Here is a 21,568-nt window from a genome sequence, read left to right as displayed (position 1 = left end):
TACAAAAATACTTCAAATGGTTTTATTTTTATTAAAAAAAGACGAAAATCCGTTCACTCGTAGGCCGCCATAGTTATTTACGTCTCAATGCATTCTGGGTAGTGACGTGTAAAGGTTGCTTACTGTCAATGGATTGCAGCAGTACCGGCTAGCTAGCTAAGTTTTGACAGTAGCGACTAGCGAGATGAACACGTCTGCCGTTCAGCCTTTTCAGTTTGAACCCGAGCTCACCGTAGGATTAAATCAGGAGAATAGCGCGGAAGACGATAGGCCTGAAGATTATCAGAGAGTTGAGGAAGCGAGAGTGGGGCAAAACAGATGGTGTCTGTGCGGCAACTGCTTGCCAATGCCAAGCGAGAACGAGAGCGTTTGCTGTAAAGAGCTTCACTTTTTGTCAGCAGCTGTCCAGGGTAGGCTAAGTATAGGCAAAGAGTATAGAAGCCCAGGCTAGATCAGACAATCGTACTATCAGTATAAATAATTTAATAAGTCTTACCGCCCGCGTTTGCTTTATTTTCCCCAAGCAGTCACTATGTTGAACGCGCAAAAATACCCTCTCCCCACTGAACAAAGTCAACACTGTTTTGCTCATCTACGTCATGTACATTTAAAATCTTACAATTACGATATTGTTATTAAAAATTACAATTGCACTGAATTGCCTTGCACTACATATTTAAAAACTTAAAGGAATAGTTCACTTTTAAAATGAAAATTCTGTCATCATATATTCACCCTCATGTTGTTTCAAACCTGTATGAATTTCTTTCTTCTGCTGAACAGAAAAGAAGATATTTAGAAGATTATCAGTAACCAGACAGTTTCTGGTACCATTGACTTCCATAGTATATTTTTTTCCTACTATGGAAGTCAATTGGACCCAAAAACTGTCTGGTTACTGATAATCGTCTAAATATCTTCTTTTCTGTTCAGCAGAAGAAAGAAATTCATACAGGTTTAAAACAACATGAGGGTGAGTATATGATGACAGAATTTTCATTTTAAAAGTGAACTTCTCCTTTAAATCTCAAGACTATACTGATATGCACTATTCCTTCCCTCTCCAATTGTTATTGAATATTTGGTTACACTTTATTTTAAGGTGTCATTGTTACAGTGTAATTAAACATTTAAGTACTGAGTAATACTAAGTAACTACATGTACTTACTATAGGGTTATAGGATTAGGATTTGGTTGAGGGTTAGTTGCATGTAATTATGCATAATTTACTGTTATTACTATGGTAAGTAGGCTACATGTAACATATGTAACAAGGACACTATAAGTGTTACCTTATCTTTTTTTTTTTGGTACATTTCTAAATTTTATATTATTGTTATAGTGCATACTTCATTTTTTCATTATTATATTTCATACTGACCTTTATGTTTTTATTCTTTATATGTTAAGTGAGTGTTGCACTTTTAGAGCAAATATTACCAGAGTCAAATTCCTTGTTTGTTTGCACAAACCTGGCCAATAAAGCTGATTGTGATTCTGATGAGAACATAAAGTAAAATGCTATAACAACATGCTTTGATTGTATTTACAGATACTCCGTGTATCACAGCACATGAAAACTTTAATGCAGTTTGCCTCAATAAAGATGTTTTATGGGCGGCCCTCGTCAGCCTCCATGACCGGCATAGTGCTGGTCTACCAAATCGTAACCAGGTCACTAATAGGCAAGTCAAACGTGAACATGGTTATCTGAGTATGCCTACATAGTAGCCTACCTACACTGTAGCCTACAAATAGTGGAAAAAAAAAGTTAACTGGACTATGCGCTTTCAGTGAAGGCTTCAGTTGTTTTATTGGTTAAGACAAGCAGCTTAAATCATTATTTCATAACGTAATAGTATAATTGTTTTCAAAATTCTGCCTTTTAGGTCTTACAGATATGCTTCATATCGTCAGTTTACATGGTGGATGCATGGCTGGCTAGGGAGAAGAGTCCGCAGAGTCATTCCATCATGTGCTGTTAACAAAATAAGAAACGTCTACTCTGAACCAAGTGGAATCTATACAGGGTTTGAATATGAAGACAATGATCGTGCAGAAGTAGATGAGGCATGGAGAGATTTTAATAACATTTAGCTGGATACACTCAAAAAAAAAATTCATTGGATGAACATGATTTTATCATGCCACCTATATTCCATCTAAACAAACCAAGTTAAGTCAACCAACCTTTATCATATTATTTGAACACAAAATAGATGTGTTGGTTAAACATGATATTAACATTTCCATTAAACTCATTTTAATCTTTTTTGAGTTACATGTTCATTCTTAGTTAATTTAGTGAGATTACTTTGAGTGTACAAAAAAAACACAGAAAACATGCAAACAATTTAAAAAAAAAATTTTTTTAATTGGGCTTTAACATGCACCAGTTAAGTCTGAACTGCTTTCTTCACTTTAAGTATCCCATTCATCTGAGTGTTTGTAACATGATATATAAGAAACATTTAGCTAACAAAATCTTGGCTCTTGAGAAAACTGATCCCCAAGCAACGCTTGCAGGACTTTAACGCCCCTTTTTTCTTAACACTTCTAAAAATTAAGCAATTTTAACACTTTCCTTTTTGGGAATTTGTAAGGTAGACCACGGCCTGATACAGAAAAATGTTACATTTGAAAATAAACATGAATTTAACAAACAATTGTGAGTAACAATTTGAGCTGTAAAATAATAATAAAAAAAGATTGTCTGATGAAATACTGGTGTATATATAAAACATATAAATAAATAAATACATACCTTAAAAAAATAAAAACCTTACAGCAGCTTGCTGTGATGAAATCACATGAAAATTATTTTGATAATTCTAAATTACCAGTGTAGCTTATGTTCCTTCACATCTTAAAAATTAAGCCATTTTAATAATACCCATTTTGGGAATTTGTAAGTGTAAACCTTGGCCTTGACACACACACACAAAAAAAGTAAAATTTGAACAAACATGAATTTATAGCAAGTGTGTAACAACTGCTCCAGTCAGTTGTCCCTTTGTTAAAACACTGTTGTAGTCTCAGTCCATCTTTTTCAAGCTCACTTACTCCAAAAGCTTGTTTTTGAGGAACTGTGCCTTGGATGATAACATCTGTCCATTTAGATTTAGAAAGATCTTCTGCAAGACTTCAAAAGTGCATTTGAGCTCTGGTGGGTAACTCAGGTTCAAACAGTATATCAGTCCAAATAACAGAGCACAAGCCTGACTATTCAAGTCACTGAGCACTTCCACACCTTCAAGGACACCAATGTCTGCTGGGTCATCGTTAGGCAGCGCTCCCTCCTTCAGTATGACATACACTCCTATCACAGTTTGCTCCATGGTACTTTGTGACTCAAATTCTGAATCCTGTGGGATAAGAGCACAAGCAAAAATTAGCTCAAATATTTATTACAAGAAATGCACACTTAAACACTCACTGGCCACTTTATTAGGTAAACCTGTAAAGTAAACTTCAATCCAATACAGGAGCTCTGCTGTGAATCCTACATTTACAAGGTTATAATTATTCAGTTTTTAAGATGAAACTGTCAGAAAGGTGATAATTCTACTGTTTATTATTGAGGTCACAGTGGGTGCTGGAGTATAATGTGGTGCATTATATTATAAGATTGTAATAATTTATTTGGCCACCATATTTAAAATAAATTAGGTGGCTAAAACATTAGAACCACTTTGGAATATAATGCACTGCAATAAAACAAAAGCATACATGTACAGTTTCTGATGCCATTTTTTTTAATGCAAATTAGGCCCCTTGAGAGCTCAACCGATTTGAATAAAAAAATATTTGTTTTCGTGCATCAACCAATTCACATATGAACTGTGTACCATCAGTTTCCTATAAATAAACAATTTGTCCAGCTCAGTTATTTGACAAAGTTAAGTGTTCTCTCAAGTCACATGTTTGTTGTAGCAAATAGGGGAAAACACGGCCCAAGTACAGATTCAATGGGCTTTTAAAACTGTATTTTCTTATCAACTCACCAAATATGCCTTCACTAGTTTTTCAGGGTCTTCATTCAAGTAGGTGCACAGAGACTTGATGACACAGGCTCTTCGGGTATGTATAGTGTCATTCTGTGGGGTGGGGACAAGATTAACTCAAACTTCAGTGGCGGCACAGCTTAAGAGTACTCTTTGGGAAGAAAATGCATTGAGAATGACTATTAAATATACACAATTTAAATATACACAAACATCATGATTGTCGTTTCCAAAACAATGGTGTAGTTTATAATGCTTAAGCAATTTGTACCTACAACTCTCCTTTGTAACACACTGCCTGCACTGCCAAATAAACGTCACTGAAAGAGAAAGAAAAGGAAAGGTCAGTAATCAAGGATAGTTAGTTATACATTATATGTGAGTGTTAAGAAAAACTACTTGCATGTAATTAAGGTGAGGTTCACACCAGAAGAGCATGGGGACAGCTTTATATTGTGATGTATTTCATCTTTTGTATGAAGAAAAGAATAATTTTCGCTGTAAAAAAAGTAAAGAAAAAAAGTGTATAAGACTGACTTCAAAAAATGGGCCAAAGAAAATACCACTACTGGCTGCTGTTACTAAATATAAAGTTTTACTTATATTAATAAGTATATTCCATAAATAAAACATGTATACCTATTCAATCATAACTTTAACTGCCATTTATTAGGACACTTCAAATATGGTCGACTGCATCATAGATTTTACTTGACAATTTTTGCACACTGTAATCAATAAGCTGGGTAGCATTAAGTAACATGTTTGAAAAGACAGAAATGGCTAGATACAGAACGTTTAAATTAATATTTTGCTGATATACATACATGAAGGCCAGGCCAACATAAAAATGGCACATTACGCTAACGTTAACGTTAGCTAACGTTACATTAACTTACAAACAGAAAAAAAAAACGGGGAAAAAACGGGTGTATGATTTCGACTCTGACGTCTGCATTCAATTTATCTCCTGTTTTACCCTCCCATTGTTGGGGTAGAGTTATATTTGCTGAAAATCAGCGAAAAAATTGCTAGAGTTGCCATGATATTCCCCTTTAACGTTAAGGTGAAACTCGTATCGACAAAGACACAGAATTGAACCAACACATGTGCTTCAAGTCTGGGAAAATAGGCCTGCTTAGAAACATCGCAACAGTGTCTAATAACTTAGTTTAATCCCACAGTAATAATTACAAATAGGTACATATATCAGGTACTTACCCTCAATATCAAGGATGCAGAACGATTAACGTTAGACCGCTCACAAAACGTCAGGAATTTCAGCCTTCTCCACAGTACATTTGAGCCCGGCCGCGTGTCCCCGAACTTCCCGCCGCAGTACTGAGCATGCGCAGTGTGACTCACCAGAGAGAATTGTTGATATGAAGCGCCTCAATCTCATTGAATCAACAAGTGCAGATCTATTTCATTCAATTATTTCTTAATTTAGTTCCAACTAACAAGAATGAATCATTTAACACAAGTAAACTCGTTATATTCTTATTAATCAGACATATTTTTATTTAGCAAATCAAGCAAGTGGCTAGTTGAGTTTTTTGAGTGTAGTTGACATTTGAAGGCATTTTGGCAAGAGCACAAGCTATGCTTGCAACAAAATAGGGTATCATACCAAATGTTTATGGTTTAAATATAAATGTTGCATGTACTCTAATATTAAATGTTTGTTTGAAGTACTACATGTGCTTGACTAGAATACAAAATTAAAGATATTGTACATTTGAACTATGCTGGTGTGTACTTCATGTGTTCGTAAAGATGCAGCTACTTGAAACGTGAAAACTGCTGCGTTTGAAAAATGATCTGTGATCTGGATAGTCTGTCTTGTGGAGCCATGACGTGTGTTGGATTAACTCTCATGCCCATGACTTGTTTTGAATCTAACACAGAGGAGAGAACATCTGCAATCATAGCTGTCATGTAGCTATAGTCCTTTTCAACAGGCACTGGTCTTGCTCTGAATGCCTTGTGGACTTTGCTCCATGCGATTTTGAACTTGGGTTCTCCAACACTCTCCCCATCTTGAAAAACAGCCTGTTCAAAAACAGAAAAATGGAAAATAGATACAAGGTGATAAGAACAGTTTGATGTGCAATATCCAGTGTCACTATGGCTGCGTTTACACTTGGCATTAACATGCGATCACCGTGATCCGATCATTAGCCAATCAGGACACAGTGCGTTTACATTTGATCATATAAAGTAGCCTCTGTATCTGGATAACGATCGGATTTCTGTTTCCTGACTAATATTTAAAGGGATACTCCACCGTTTTTTCATATTAAACTGTTATTCCCTTAATCGCTCAGGTGCACGCAGACACTTTGATAGCACTTAGCTTAGCCCAGTATATTCAATGGAATCTAACAGCAATGAATTTAGAAGTGACCAAACACATCAACGTATTTCCTATTTAAAAACAAAAGGATAACTATAATGTATGGTGGAATAGCACTTTTGGGAGTACTTCGACTCTGCGCAGTAAAAAGTCATGCCTGATCCTGAAGTGAGAGGAAGAGGATCAGGCGTGACTTTTTACTGCGCCGAGTTGAAGTACTCGCAAAAGTGCTATTCCACCATACATTATAGTTATCCTTTTTAACCCGCTTAGAAAAGTGTCGCGTTTTATTTTGTGTCACCATACTTGATCGTATAACTACTCGTGTAACTGTTTTTAAATAGGAAAAACGTTGATGTGTTTGGTCACTTCTAAATTCATTGCTGTTAGATACCACTGAATATACTGGGGTAAGCTAAGTGCTATCAAAGTTTCGGCGCGCGCTAGAGCGATTAAGTGCACACACTGAGATGAGAGAGGTATGCATCAACTCGTCTTAGTTAAGGGAATAACAGTTTAATATGAAAAAATGGTGGAGTATCCCTTTAAATATTAGTCAGGAAACAGAAATCCGATCGTTATCCAGATACAGAGGCTACTTTATATGATCAAATGTAAACGCACCGTGTCCTGATTGGCTAATGATCGGATCACGGTGATCGCATGTTAATGCCAAGTGAAAACGCAGCTATAGTGCTTGCAAATGATAGGATTTATTACAGTTCACACACCTGTTCCCTGTTCACATTGTTGTTATGATCCAGAGCAGCAAGCATGGAGGCATGGATCATCACATCATATCCAAAATGTGTTCTCTTTGGGAGGTATTTCAGGTACATGGAGTGATACACCTGAAACAAATTTGAATTTGAAATTAAACTATTAAAATATGTGAGTCACATCATAATGAATGGCAAATTTATTAAATATGTCTGTATTTGATCATACCTTTAGTTTTGTTGTGTGGATGCACTTTGTCAGATGATCCAGGTCTTTCAAAAGCCGCTTGTGTTTCACAACCTTCACAAGTACGTTGTGGGCTTCAGATCCTGGCTTTAACCAAAGCTTTCTTCTCTGGTTCGTCTCATCAAGGGGCTCATGAGCACATTGGTGATAGTGCCTGTTCCCTGGCCAGTCGTGTCGGTTGGTAACATGGTGTATTACAGATATCCACTTCTCTTTCAACACTTCGACATTACCCTCACAGGTTTGTGCACTCCACCAGAAATGATTTATAATGGATGGAATCCACTGTCCCAGGCCTTCACATTCCCTTCTCTTAGATTCAGTTGCCAATTTTTTGGACACTCCTTTTGCCACATGCCAAGGGTCAAATTCATGGTGTTTTTCTGGATTACTGACCCTCATTTCTTTGACGATTTGTGGATGTCTGTCAGTAGAGATGGTTGAAACCTTCACTCCATTTTCTTCTATGGTTTTGAGAGCATCTTTAAAACCTTTGATTTCCATGGTATTAGAGCTCGAAACTTGGGTGCAGCTTATTACCTTGAAGTCCACAACCTTTTCACTCTGTGCATCTAAAAAAGTGTATGTACAGTATTTTGCTGAGTGCCCCGGAGAGTCACACCGGCCATCTCCACAGAGTTCAACAACTTCTTGCGATTTCATGTTAGTTAACACTGTACTCTGCTCTTTAATCCACATTTTTTCAATGACAGGAAACACAAACTTCTTCCTCAGTGATGTGTACGTGTCTTCACTTATTGTTTTGAGGTTCATGTTACTACAGAAACGCTCAAATTTAGCAAAATGGATGCCACTGAAGAAAACTGATGCTGTTAAAAGCAGGTTTCCTGTCCCTTTAGTCCCGCTCAGTGTAGGCTGAGACTGCCATCTGTAACTACAGCTGTTAGCACATGTGAGCTCTAGTGTCAACTGTGATCCTTCATTTTTTAGTTCTTGGACAATCAGGGAGCCACACTTTAAACAACGGTGAAGCAATTGGTTTAACTGTTCCTCAAAAACTAGAAAAAGCCTATTTTCTTTATGTGTGTTAGTTGAAGCTTGTGATCCCTGGGTGCTTTGAGAAAACTCAGATGAACTTGCAATGTATTCCGGATCACAGTGACTGTACTGTGGTTGACTCTGTTCACTAAGTTCATCATCTGAGAGGAACAGATCCTGTGAGTTATCAACGTCATCCTCCTGTACAGGTTTGCCCAACTCAATTTCATGTTTACCTGTGTAAGTATGGTCCTTTTTTACCGAGTAGTCCACATCAGCTGACCACTGTAACGTTACCGCTGCATCCGACTTGTAAACATCCGTCTGCGTTGCTGCATCGGTCATACTTGGAGAACACTGTAGGCCTACAGTTACGAATTTATTAACAGCATCTGGTGGATTGTCGGTTACCTCCATGATCGGCGTAGTGTCCGATGATTCGTCTTCCGCGACGAAAGGAGCGGGTTGTTTACATCCTAGCAGGAGAGTGTCCAGAGTCTCTTGCCTTTGACGCTTGTTAGCGCGGCTTTCACTCGCTACACGCGGACGTTTATGCTCCTTGTGGGGGAAAATTGAAGGCACGGCATTTGGTTTTAGCCTTCGCTTGTAACCAGCTGCACCTGTGAACTCTTTTAGCCGACTAAATGCCTCAAATGCATCAGGGCTGAAGTGGCGGGAACACAGCCGTGGGTCTTTAGGGAGTTGTACTCGTCCACAAGCAACTTCCCACTCTTTTCGTATTCTTTTCTCCTTTGGAAAGCAGTGGAGGCTTACATCACTCCCCTTATTTCCTTTGGATTGGAAATTGCAACCAAACGCTGCGCAATGTGGCATTATATTAACGTTTACGATGTAGCTACAGTTTACAGCGCCATTAGCTCACCTCTCTCTGAACTGAACGCAACCAATACACGTCATCGACCCAGAATGCACTGCGCGCGCAAAAATAATGGCTGCCTCCGTAGCTCAAATTCTGTAAAACACTTTGAGGATTTTTTAAATAACGAAAATATTTTATGTATTTATAACTATGTATTTTGTAGGAGAGAGCAATTGTAGCATATTTAGGCCTATGTGTCTTAATAATCGGGGTTCCTTTTAAGGTGTGATTTTATTTAAGGTGTGTACATTTCTATATTTAACCACTCCAAAAATTGGTCCCAGTCACTGCCTCACTGGAGCATCTAACTAGTGTAGGGAGAGAGAATAAAGCTAATTCATGTAGATACACTTATTGTTGACACATTTTTCAGGTTAAAGGTATAGCGGAGGATCTTTCCGAATTTTAGATAAGAACCGCCATCTCCACTTTTTGAAAAAATGCACATGCGCAACACACTACATGCTCCCGAGAGGGAACGCCTATTAAACGTGTGCGAGGTTCTCCTCGTGCACGCTCTGTTTACAAGTTGCTGTCGGCATCACTCATACAAGATTACTTTCCAAAAGAAGATTTGCACTTTTTCACCAAATAGCATGCCAAACTTTACCTGTCGAGTAGAAACTTTGCGACTGAGGCATCAGTGGGAAGCCCAACCTGTGTTTTCAGCGCACGCCATCGTGTGAAACAAATCTCCCAAAAACACTCTGATCTTGTTTCTCTCTTCTGAGGCCTTTCTCTTCTTCTCTTACAGTTCGTAGAAACTTTTTCTCTTGCGACCCTCAGACATTTTCAAAGGACCCGGTGAAACGGCGAGCTTCAATGAATGGCTTAAACCGTAACTCTAGCTCACCACCACACATAAACACCTGAAAGTGCGCATGCGCAGAAAGCGAAAACTAAGGGACGAGCACGTACGACGGCCTTACGTTACATATCACCAGAATGATTGACACTTAGGTGGACCAATAGTTTACACTACCCACCCGGAAAAAGAAAATCCTCCGCTATACCTTTAAATAAATACACATTACATATACTATCGAAAAAGAAAGTAAGTAAAAAAAAACAAAAACAACCAATACAATTCTAATTCTATTTTGTACACAGCAAAATCCGAAATGTTAACACTCCTCGGTGTCTATAGGGGTCAACTCAGTTGTTAAAAACTAACACTGAAGCAATGTTGCAGTTAATATGTTATTTAAGGGATTAATTAAGATAAGATTGACCATTAGTGATGATACCTGCAAGCAGAATCACTAAAGGAAAGAGAAATATTAGTTTTCTCTGGCTGCTGTAACTGAGTAAAGCAGATTCATTGTGGGGGAAAGAAAACAGATAAATTATGATCAGATGATGATTTTTGTGGATTGATGATGACATAATCATCACATAAACACATCATGCACAAAAAAGTTTTGAATTAGGTCATAATTTAGACACACACAGACATTAGCAATCAGCATGCAGCAATGGTGACAAATGTTTTAACTCTGGCTACAAAAAATCACAACAAAACAACAGCAAAAATAAGAGCAAATAAAAAATAGTAAGAACATTCAGCTGCATTATTTATTTATGTTTTGTACTATTCTGGCACCCAAGCATGCATTGTGTAATGAAACTTTTTGTTGATTATCACCATTGTTGAGATTCATATGCTGATTCTTGATGTAGGCGTGTCTGAACGACACAGTAGCTCAAATTGCTGTGGAACCACAGGACTGCTTTAATCCGTAATTTAAAATTAAAGGCACAGTATGTATGTTTTGGCACTAGAGGTCATTTATTCAAAACAATAACAAAGGCGTAGCTTGATGACGCCGTGAAAGAGCGTGGAATCAGGAGTTGACGTCTTCACCTCCACATCCGATGCAAAGCAAACCGATGGGACTCAGGCAAAAATCATGTTCATGAATGAGCTAATGCATTAAAGTTTTATTAAAGTTACTGTGGAAGAACCAGGGCTGGGCCGAGAGCCTGGGACAATTTACATTGCTGTTTTTATTATGCTTATATGCCTTTTGTTTTGTTGTTTGTTGATTTTACATTTAAAGTTACATTTAACATTTGTGTTAGATATCAAAAAATGAGGAGGTGAAAGGCTACGGAAGCTCCTTTTGGTGATGAAAATAGGACATCAAAAGCCCATTATTCCGGATATGAATCTAGCACAAGCAAGCCTTGCATTCAGGACCAGGGGCCTTTATTAATAAGGAGGTTCATCCAACTCTGAGTTAAAACTTGAACTCTGAGTTGATTTATCCTAAGATGGGAAACTCTGAGTTTTCGGTTTCAGAACAGCTGAATTGAGTAGTTTAATCGACTTAGAGTAGGTTGACTCTGAGTTAAGCGTGTGCACCATACCTGTGAAAAGCCATGATCAATGGAGCTCCGAAATTACGATTCACCATGGCAACAGAACCCTACAAAAAGAGGTCTGCATACTTCCAAGTCAATACACAAGTATAATTCTTAATCAAGTCATCTTCATTTATATAGCGCTTTTAACAATGTAGATTGTCTCAAAGCAGCTTTACAGAGATAAGCGTATAATTTAAGGTAACAGAGATTGTTTCGGCTTTACAGCAGAGTTAAGTTATTTCCATCTAAAGTTAGTTTTAATTGATTTGGTTCCGTCGCAATGATCATTTGTTATTAAATTAGGGGCCGCTAAGACGACACCATTCTCTCTACACAGACTTTAAACGCGAACCTGTGAGAAACGCTGATGGCGTTCACATGCGCATTTAGAATGGGTTCTATAGTTATGTGCATTAGAATATACGCAGGTTTGGAATTCCCTACAAGCCAAGCCTAAACAAAATACTTGTCTTTCCTTATAAATTTTGATAAGGAATTTTATTTTATTTGTTGCTTTGGGGTAGGACCGCAAGACGAATTTTCCCGACAACGCCTTATCTGTAGAGTGGTAGTGGGATCCTCCATAGGGAGAGACTAGTTGGCACTTCAGCACTGCGTTGTCATCGGTCCAGGTGAAGGTCCTTCGTCAGATCTGGATACGGCCTGGATCCGGCAGGCTGCAGGAAAAACCTTGGGATAAACACAGACATTAAAATTAGCGTAGATGCCATTCTTCTCATGATGTAACGAGTACATCAGGATTTTTGGGAAGTGTTCCCGGTTCCGGCTGACCTAATCTATGCAGCATAACATTAAATTATAGAAGTCTATAATGTATTATGTGAAAGCTAGGTCAAAGAGATGTGTCTTTAATCTGGCTTTGAACTGACAGAGTGTGTCTGCTTCCCGGACAATGGTAGGAAGACTGTTCCAGAGTTTTGGTGCTAAATAGGAAAAGGATCTACCGCCAGCAGTGGATTTTGATATTCTAGGTATTATCAACTGGCCGGAATTTTGAGATCGTAATAGACGTGACGGACTATAATGCGTTAAGAGCTCGCTCAACTACTGCGGAGCTAAACCATTCAGTGCTTTGTAAGTAATCAGCAATATTTTAAAATTTATGCGATGTTTAATAGGGAGCCAGTGCAGTTTTGACAGAACTGGGCTAATATGGTCATACTTCCTGGTTCTGGTAAGAACTCGAGCTGCTGCGTTTTGGACCAGCTGTAGTTTGTTTATTAAGCGTGCAGGGCAACCACCCAGTAGAGCATTACAATAATCTAGCCTTGAGGTCATGAACGCATGAACTAATTGTTCCGCATTTGTCAATGAGAGCATATGACGTAATTTAGATATATTTTTAAGATGGAAAAATGCAGTTTTACAGATACTAGACACGTGACTTTCAAATGAAAGATTGGTATCAAAGAGCACACCCAGGTTCCTAACCAACGACGAAGACTTAACACTTATAATCACTGTTATATTATCAGGTGAAAACTGACAGAAAGGTAAGTTATTGAACTAATACTCATTTTCATGGTATACCACAGGCAAAAAAAAAAAAAAAAAAGAGAGAAAAAAAAGAACGTGACAGCAACTAAAAATGACCATTAAAACCATAATTCAATCAGATACATTTGGTGTATGTTTTGATTGGACATCCCTTGACCTTCAGCTAGCACCACATAATACCGTATCAGCCAATCAGAGACGGGTTAAAAGAACAGACAGGGACCTTGTCCAGTCAGGGTGCAGATTAAGCAGACTGATGGCCTTGTCTAATCAGAGGCAGAGCTGACCTCGCCGCTAATGTTTAAGCATAAAATGTTCATGGCTGTAGGCTACATGACTTTACAAACATTTGACATATTAAATAAATATAATTCAGTGTTTATTTCAATGTGCCGCAGCTGTTTCCATGTTGTATAATGATCCTTTCACATAATTAAATGTTCTCTAATCCAACCTGTTACAATTTTTAATTAGGCTAATGAAATTAACATTTAAGTTCTCCTCCGCCAACAGCAAGAAGGCAGAGGACCTGCACCACCACTGATAGATGAAGAGGAGATACACAATAGTGGAAGAATAGTAAAATCCGACAGGAAAAAGAATTACTGTTGCTTTTGTATTTGAAGGAAATAAAGATGACCAAATAAATTGTGAATAATTACTGTGTATTTAACAGTTGTGGTGTTGGTTAAGGCATTATCTCTACCCTTCCATCTGGCATCCTCCCATTCCATACAGTAATCTATTTCATTTTCGGCAGGAGCAATGATGGGGATATGAGTGTCATCAATACATCAAACCACACTGGAAATTCTAATTATTACTTCCAGAGGTCACAACATGATGTTATCAAGTGAATGTCATTTATTGGATTATCCTCATTTAAACCTATTTCTCCACCACTGACAATCCTGTGAATCTCCTCTTCGATGCTCATACGGGTTTGTGTCGAGGAAACAACACAAAAACTCACAGAAAGAGTGTGAGAACAAGGCACACTTTCCTTCCCGCTCTGATACAGTGGCCTTACTAATGTGCTCTGCATCGCCGATGTTATATAAAAATGTGCAATGAATGAATGTACTGCACTGCAAAAAAAAAAAAAAAAAGCTTTTCTTACTTAGCCTTTTTGCCTTGTTGTTTCCAGTCAAAATATCAAAAAAATTCTTAAAGTCTGCGTGAACCGGAAGTTGCAAACAACTTTTCTCCAGTGTAGTGACGCATTTCCCAGTGAAACGGAATATTGAACAGAGGGCAGGGTTTAACTCTAGCGCTCCTCCTCTCCATCTCTGCTCATAACAGACTAACGGTTTGAGGGTTGAAGCGTTGCCCAAACCAATTCCTCAAACCTACGTCATCAGAGAAGGTCCTCCAATGCAGAGGGGAGGGGCATTTTCAGATTTTGATTAAAGGGTACATAACATGCACAGTTTCACCTAATCTCATGTTAATCTTGAGTACCTAGAGTAGTAGTGCATCTTTAATATCTCCAAAAAATGTTCAGTTTTATTATATTTATGAAAGAAAAATACAGCTTTCCGATTCTCTCCGGAAAAAGCCGAGCTCCTGGAGGCGGAGCTATAGAGTCAAGCGGTAGCGCTGATTTCCAGCAAAAGACAGAAATCTGATCCAGTTGTACTTACATGAATGAGGTCTTTTATCACTGGGACCGCTCCACGTTTTAATAGCAAGCGATTTGCAAATCCAGCGTCGACCTGGGCCTTGTTAATAAAACATTCGTCACTGAAATTACCAGAACACACAACCGCACTTCCTACACTCCGTTGCTGCCCCGGAAAAACAAACTGCATCCACTGTTCCTGTAACACTGGGTTCTTTGGAAAGCTGAAAACGGGAGCTTTCCCTCACATCCAAAAACACACTTTTTTGGAGACATTCTTGAACAAATCCTATGCAGCGCGGGCGCCGATGATTTCCTGTTGTAGCGCGTTGATGTGCGCGGTCTCGTTCTCCTCTGGTCGACGTGTGCGCGGGCGAGCTTTTCCGAGAGAAATGCTCATATAAGGAGTTCCACTCTGATCTACGTCATTAGATCCACGATCGAAAAAAAAAAAACAGCCGAAACTTGTACCAACCCGGAAGTAAGATTTTCGGCACAGAAATTCTCCGTTATTCGTCCAAAATATTTTTTTTTAAACTTTGCCCATGTTTAGCATGAGAATCCATCTCTTTAACACTGTAAACAACTCTCAATTCATGAAACACCATTGTACCCCCCCTTTAAAGATTACGAAGCCAAAACATTTTTTGTGTGGATTGACTTGCATGGATGAATTGTTCACCACAAAACGATCAATTTAGGCAAACAAAGTAAATATGGTCAATTTTGATTTCATGTGGACTTTAAATCAAGATGCATTTACTACATAAGAAAAACTCTGGGTTTACCGAAGAAAACCTGCCTCCGACCAGGTTTCACAGAGTAAGTTACCATGGTAACTGACTTTGAGTATAAGTTACCTCTCTTTCAGAAATGGGCTTGATGCTTTCTCGGGTTTGACATACCTCCCATTCTGAAATGGAAAACCCAGAGTTTCCCTCATTTCAGGGTTAACATACTCAGAGTTTTCACTTAACCTCCTTTCTGAAACAGGCCCCAGAAGTGTTTGCAGTGTTTGTTCTGATTGGAGAGACCCAAAGCATGATTTAGATCTTTAGATTTAGAATTTTTAATAATACATGTGTGAATGGTTCACTCTGAACATACAGAGATAATAAAATTTGAGATGCGAACAGCAGGTGATATTGTCCTCTTTTAAGTATTTGTGGGGTGCAGACAACATAAACACACTGCTTGCAGAGATCATCGTCTTGTGTCTGCTGAGTTCTCAGCTAGCTGTTTTTTTGTTTCTTTTGTTTTGTTTCTTTTTATTCCTCTATTTTCTTCCTGCCATTGAAATGAGCAGACTGACGATGGCCTATTATGTTAAGAAAATGAAAATAAAAAATCCTTCTTGAGTGCAGTCCTTCTTAATGAAATATAGCAGGGTTCGAATTATGATTTCATCTTTGTGGGGGTCTCTTAAAAAAGAAAAAAAGAAAAAAAGTAGCCTATGAGCAGGCGCGGCGTAGCTTAATAATGTAATATAAAAATATGAAAATTGGTAAATATAATACATATTTAATTAAAAAAAGCGTTGGTAACACAATTCAATTAAAATAGTACGTTTGGTTTAATTTGTCGTCTAATATGTTGTAAGTTGTGAGAATTTTAACGTGAGTAAATAAATCGATCCGACAAGATTAAATATGTACTTCAATGGTCCAGTGGTAGAACTTTTGCCAAGCGTGTCAGAGGTTCTGGGTTCGAATCCGTAGGCTACTCATATAGTTTTTTTTTTTTTTTTTTTTTATCAAATCCGATTATGTTTATCAGTGGTTGTATATCAGGCAGAGACACGTTTGTGAGCATTTTGTTTTATTTCACTGGAACGAATAGAGAGTCTACACAACGGATTGAAGCGCGCGTCCGAGTGAAGACTGTGCGCGAGCCACAAACAAACACAGTATCCGCGCCACTGATCGCAGCGGCAACGAGCACTTTGATCACTTGATTTAAGCATAAGGATGTAGCGTGATGACGATCTGAGATCCCGTGAGATCCATGTGTTTGGCATCTTGTCCTATCTTCAAGTCATGCTACAGTAGTCTGAAGGAAAAAGTGCTTTATTTGTAATTTAAAATAATGGTGCTGATGATTTTTAGAGACCCCCACAGGTGTATGATTTTACTGCTTTCATGGGAGCTCATCCTCTCACTGGCTCCCACGTAATTCGAACCATGGTTATATATATATATATATATATTATATTATTATTATATATTATATATATATATTAGGGCTGTCAAAAGTCCCTAGGTAATCGCATCCAAAATAAAAGTTTGTGTTTACATAATATATGTGTGTACTGGGTATAATTATCTTGTATATATAAATACACACACATGCATGTATATATTTAAGAAATATTTGCACACATGCTGTATATATTTATATATAATTTATATTATATATAAATATAATTTTTTATATATAAATTACACATTTTTCTTAAATATATACAAGCATGTGTCTGTATTTATATATACAAATTTAATTATACACAGTAGCCTACACACACATATATTATTTAAACACAAACTTTTATTTTGGATGCGATTAATCGCGATTAATCTTTTGACAGCCCTAATATATATATATATATATGTATGTAAAATTAATTCGATTTTTTTAATCTGCAATTGTCATAAATTATAGGCTACTTTAATCTGTCAAATTGTTTAGACTAATTGCTACTTTAAAACACATATATAATATTTAAAACTAAATCTATGTGATGTTGAGGCTATTATTCTGAACAAAGCTTTAGCAGGTCAACCAAACTTAATACAGAGCGCTGAGAATGACTAGCCCACGTCTCAAATCCTAGTGAGCTGCCTAGAAGGGTGGTGGGTTTCATAGTCGTAGGCAACATTTTTGGCAACACTGGCTTACGCTGCCTATAAATGCTGTCTATGTAGGCAGCTCAACATGCTTTGAGACACAGCCGATATGACCAATCAGCGTCGTGTTTTGCAGCTCAGCGGTAGCATGCTTGAGTGAGACATGCTACGTCGATGTCTGAAGATCAAAAGCCGAACGAAATTAAATTAAAAGGGGACGGACATCACCGCTGCCGAGTTTGTCCCGAAAAGCATTTCGTACAGTCAAAAAGGACCGCGTTTCATTCATGAAACATGGCTACATTGTCAGGCAACAGAGAAGCGGTGCATGCAGCTCATAGTCATAGCTCGTTGTTTTCATGACACTAACAGCAGAGCTGAGTGAGATTTAATGCGGCTGCCGCTCACTGACGGGATTTAGTTGCGTTCGGACGGAGAAAACGGGCTCAATATGGCTTCGGTGAACTGTTTCTGTGGTCCGGAGGAGCTCGAGGACACGAATCACGCTTCAAGTTTGATGAAAGAGCTGAAATTGATCTACGACTCGCAGCTGTTAGTCGACGTGACTATCGAAGTGGAGCCTGACCGGGAGTCAGAGGACAGAAGCGTTTCTTCGGGGTGTTGCTCCTCTCGCGCTGGGAAAGTTTTCCAGTGCAACCGAAATATACTGGCAGCAGCGAGCCCTTATTTCAAGAGCATGTTTACAGGAGGACTGTACGAGAGCACGCAGAGAAACGTCACCATTCACGAAGTGGACGCCGATTCAATGGCTGTCATTATTGATTACTGTTACACTGGCAAAGTGTCAATCACTGAGGGCAACGTGCAGAGGCTTTATGCATCTGCAAACATGCTGCAGCTGGAGTATATTCGGCAAGCTTGTGCTAACTTCATGACAAGAAGGCTGGACCTTTCTAACTGTGCAGGGATTTTGAAGTTCGCCGACACCTTTGACAATCTGGAGTTGAAGAGCAAGGCTCAAGCGTTTATTGCGAAGAACTTTGTCCAGCTCAGTGCCAGTGTGCGAGAGCTTTGTGAGCTGGACCTGAAGCAGATTAAGGAGATCCTCACACTGGATTTTCTGGATGTGGACTGCGAACTGAAAGTGTGCTCGTTTGCAATACAGTGGATTGAGAATAATTTGCATGTGGATGCAGAAGATGCACTGCAGGTCCTCAGATGCGTGCGGTGGTCTTTGTTTTCTGAGAAAGACAGGGTTTATCTAGATGGGCTTAAATCAAAGCCTTTAATAAAGAAACATCTTTTGGATGTTTTAGATGGGGCCGCCGATGAGCAGAGCGCCACGATTTCAAAGGGTGTGCATGCTGCCAAACAAAGAATTGGCAAGAGTGCAAAAGAAATGGTGCTTTTTTTTGGACGGCCAAATGAGCCTTTCATGTGCTATGATCCCTACACGGAGGACATCTTTTCAATGGCTTCCCCGGTCATTAACCTCACCAATCAGAACTTCAAACACTCTCCTATGGAGACATTTTTGGTCTGCTCCACACCGGATAACAATTTGTATCTCGCATCACAGCTGTCCAAGCACTTCTGGGTCTACAATCCCTTGTTAAATGGTTGGCAGGAGCTTGCGGAACGACTTCTCAGAAGAATGCACTCGTACATCGGCTACCTCAACGGGCACCTGTACATTTTGGGTGGCAGAGACCCGGTATCGGATGCCAGACTCAAGGAAGTAGAATGCTACAGCATTCAAAGGAATCAGTGGGTTTTTGTGGCCCCTTTGCCTCATTCTTTGGGAAAGATGCAGGTGGTGACGGTAAACGAGCGGCTTTATGTGGTAAACAAGAGGAGGATGCTCAGCTACGAGCCAAAGAAAAACCACTGGCTCCAGCGGGGCTCTCTGAAACGCAGTAAACTCCACAAAGCCTGTGTTTTCCAGGAGCAGATTATCTGTTTGTGCGATATCCCTGTGGTCAAAGCGTATAATCCAGCTCGGGGAGAATGGAGGCGGATCGGAGACATTCCTATTGACAGCAGTGCTCTCAACTACCAAGTTGTGCAACACAACAGCAAACTGCTGCTTCTAACTATTGCAATAGTCCATCACGACAAAAACAGGCTTATTATACATGAATATGATCCCACTAGGGACTCGTGGAAAAATGTAGCCACCATGTTTGGTTCCTCCTTCGGATCCATAAGCCTCTCCACCCGGGTATATACTGCATGCTTGGGGTCCGGCCAGAATTTCATCTCGGAGGAGGATGACGACAGCGGCTCCAGTGCTGACTGGGATTTCGATGGACTGACGGATGCAGACTCGGACTCCGGCAGCTCAAGCTCCTTTTCAGATGAGAACTGGTAGTCTATGCAGTTCTCGCAGTAACTACACTCTAAAAAAAAAATGCTGGGTTGTTTTAACCCAAATTTGAGTTGGGTTGGGTTTGTCCATATTTGATCCAAATTTGGGTTGAAACAACCCAGCATTTTTTAGAGTGTTAGTGTCAAACGTGGAAGTGTGCATAACAGAGCCAAATGTAAACATGCTGCAAAGTATGTTGAGATACAGGTGTTGAAATTATTAGCCTGGTTTGAAGTGGCTCATCCCACAGCAACCGGGTAAAACCTACTTGAAATTCATGCTGTTTGTACTATGAGTATTAAACAACGGCTTACCTTTATGTTATACGGCCAGTGAATGATACATTGTCTCAGGATTATGATAAGTCGGTACAATGAATTGTTAGTATTTTGACTCTTCCAGCCTTTGGAGGTTAATAAACAAAGAGCAATGTTACGCTGAAATCTTGAACAGGGTACAGTCGGGCTAACGGCCCCTCTTAATGGGATAGTTCACCCAAAAACAGTTGATGGTAGCCATTGACTTCCATAGTATTTTTTTCCTACTGGAAACTCAATGGCTACGTCAGCCAGTATTCTTAGAAATAGCTTTGTTTGTGTTCAAAAGAAAAAAGTTTGGAACAACATGAGGATAATTAATTTGGAAAACATTTTCATTTTTGGGTGATATCCCAAAAAGGTCAAAAAATGATGATCAGAAAAATACTTGCTTTATTTTTATTGAATATTGATGGGGCGATTAATGTGAAAAGGTGTAATGAGGTTTGTTTTGATTAAAACTCCTTCAAATATAAAGTACTTGTAATGATTTAAGGGGCAAAGTTATTGGTCAAAATGTTAATACACTTGTGATAGCAAGATGACTTGAGATACATACAGTATTCAAATGAACCACTTCAGGACAGGAAGGATGGACCATTTTCTATTTAGTCCACATAACTTTGGGCATTTCATAGCCTTACAACATATACATCTTCAAGCTTTTAGCCCAATCGTACCACCCTGGTTTTACCGGTTTGTGTTTTTGTGTTTGTTTCTTTTTTATTGTTGTCTAAATGTTATTGTTGTCTATTAAATTATTTTGTTTATGTAATTTATTTGGTTCTTTTAATAAATTCTGTATATGCTTTATATACATAAATCATTTTATGTATTGCTTTTTCAGTAGCAGACATTTTTACAAGTTACAAAAAAAACAACAACGCAAATATTACAAAATGTGACTTCAAAAGTTGTTGTTATACAGTACAGTTACAGCAGGAGGTGCAGGTATGACGTCACTTTGTAGGCCAAACAGCAGTTAGCATCACGCCGGTTCCCTTGAGAAAAACCCGATAGGATTTTCCCATAGACTTTTGGATTATCGCTAAAAACAAGCTCTGTGATCAACAAAAGTTTATGATACTTGCACGTTTTATCCATCAAGATAATTATCTCAGATGAATACAACTTTTTTGAATTTTGAAGCCTAAATGCAGTCGCCTGAAGTAAAAAGCTAAAGGTAGACTATAAACGAACTACACCACGGTCCCATGAATTCAGCGTCACAATCACTAAGCTTCTGACAACTCTTTCACACTTTATCTAAAAATTTTTTCCTAGGACGTTTGAGTTAGAATAGTTTATAAGAGCACAATTATAACCATAACGATGCTGTAAAAGCGTACTAAATTTACCTGTTCACG

At 38.6% G+C, this 21,568-nt stretch overlaps 1 protein-coding gene and 1 long non-coding RNA gene across 2 annotated transcripts; one reads left to right on the top strand and one right to left on the bottom strand.

Annotated features, from left to right (window-relative positions):
* Positions 1-2,102: 2,102 nt before the first annotated feature.
* On the bottom strand, positions 2,103-5,348 carry LOC308692486. The gene is made up of 5 exons (XR_014030345.1): positions 5,227-5,348; positions 4,409-4,503; positions 4,277-4,325; positions 4,006-4,156; positions 2,103-3,366 (listed from the first exon to the last, which is right to left on the bottom strand). It is a non-coding gene; the product is annotated as an uncharacterized lncRNA (long non-coding RNA).
* A 12,382-nt stretch (positions 5,349-17,730) lies between these two features.
* On the top strand, positions 17,731-20,970 carry kbtbd7 (kelch repeat and BTB (POZ) domain containing 7). The gene has a single exon (XM_081368062.1). It carries the CDS (start codon positions 18,007-18,009, stop codon positions 19,885-19,887), a length of 1,881 nt encoding a protein of 626 aa, XP_081224188.1. The 5' UTR covers positions 17,731-18,006; the 3' UTR covers positions 19,888-20,970.
* The last annotated feature ends 598 nt before the right edge of the window (positions 20,971-21,568 follow it).

This window comes from Scardinius erythrophthalmus (assembly GCF_964197995.2).
Source record: "Scardinius erythrophthalmus genome assembly, chromosome: 6".
Lineage (NCBI taxonomy): Eukaryota > Metazoa > Chordata > Actinopteri > Cypriniformes > Leuciscidae > Scardinius > Scardinius erythrophthalmus.
This window is presented reverse-complemented; position numbering and strand designations above follow the sequence as displayed.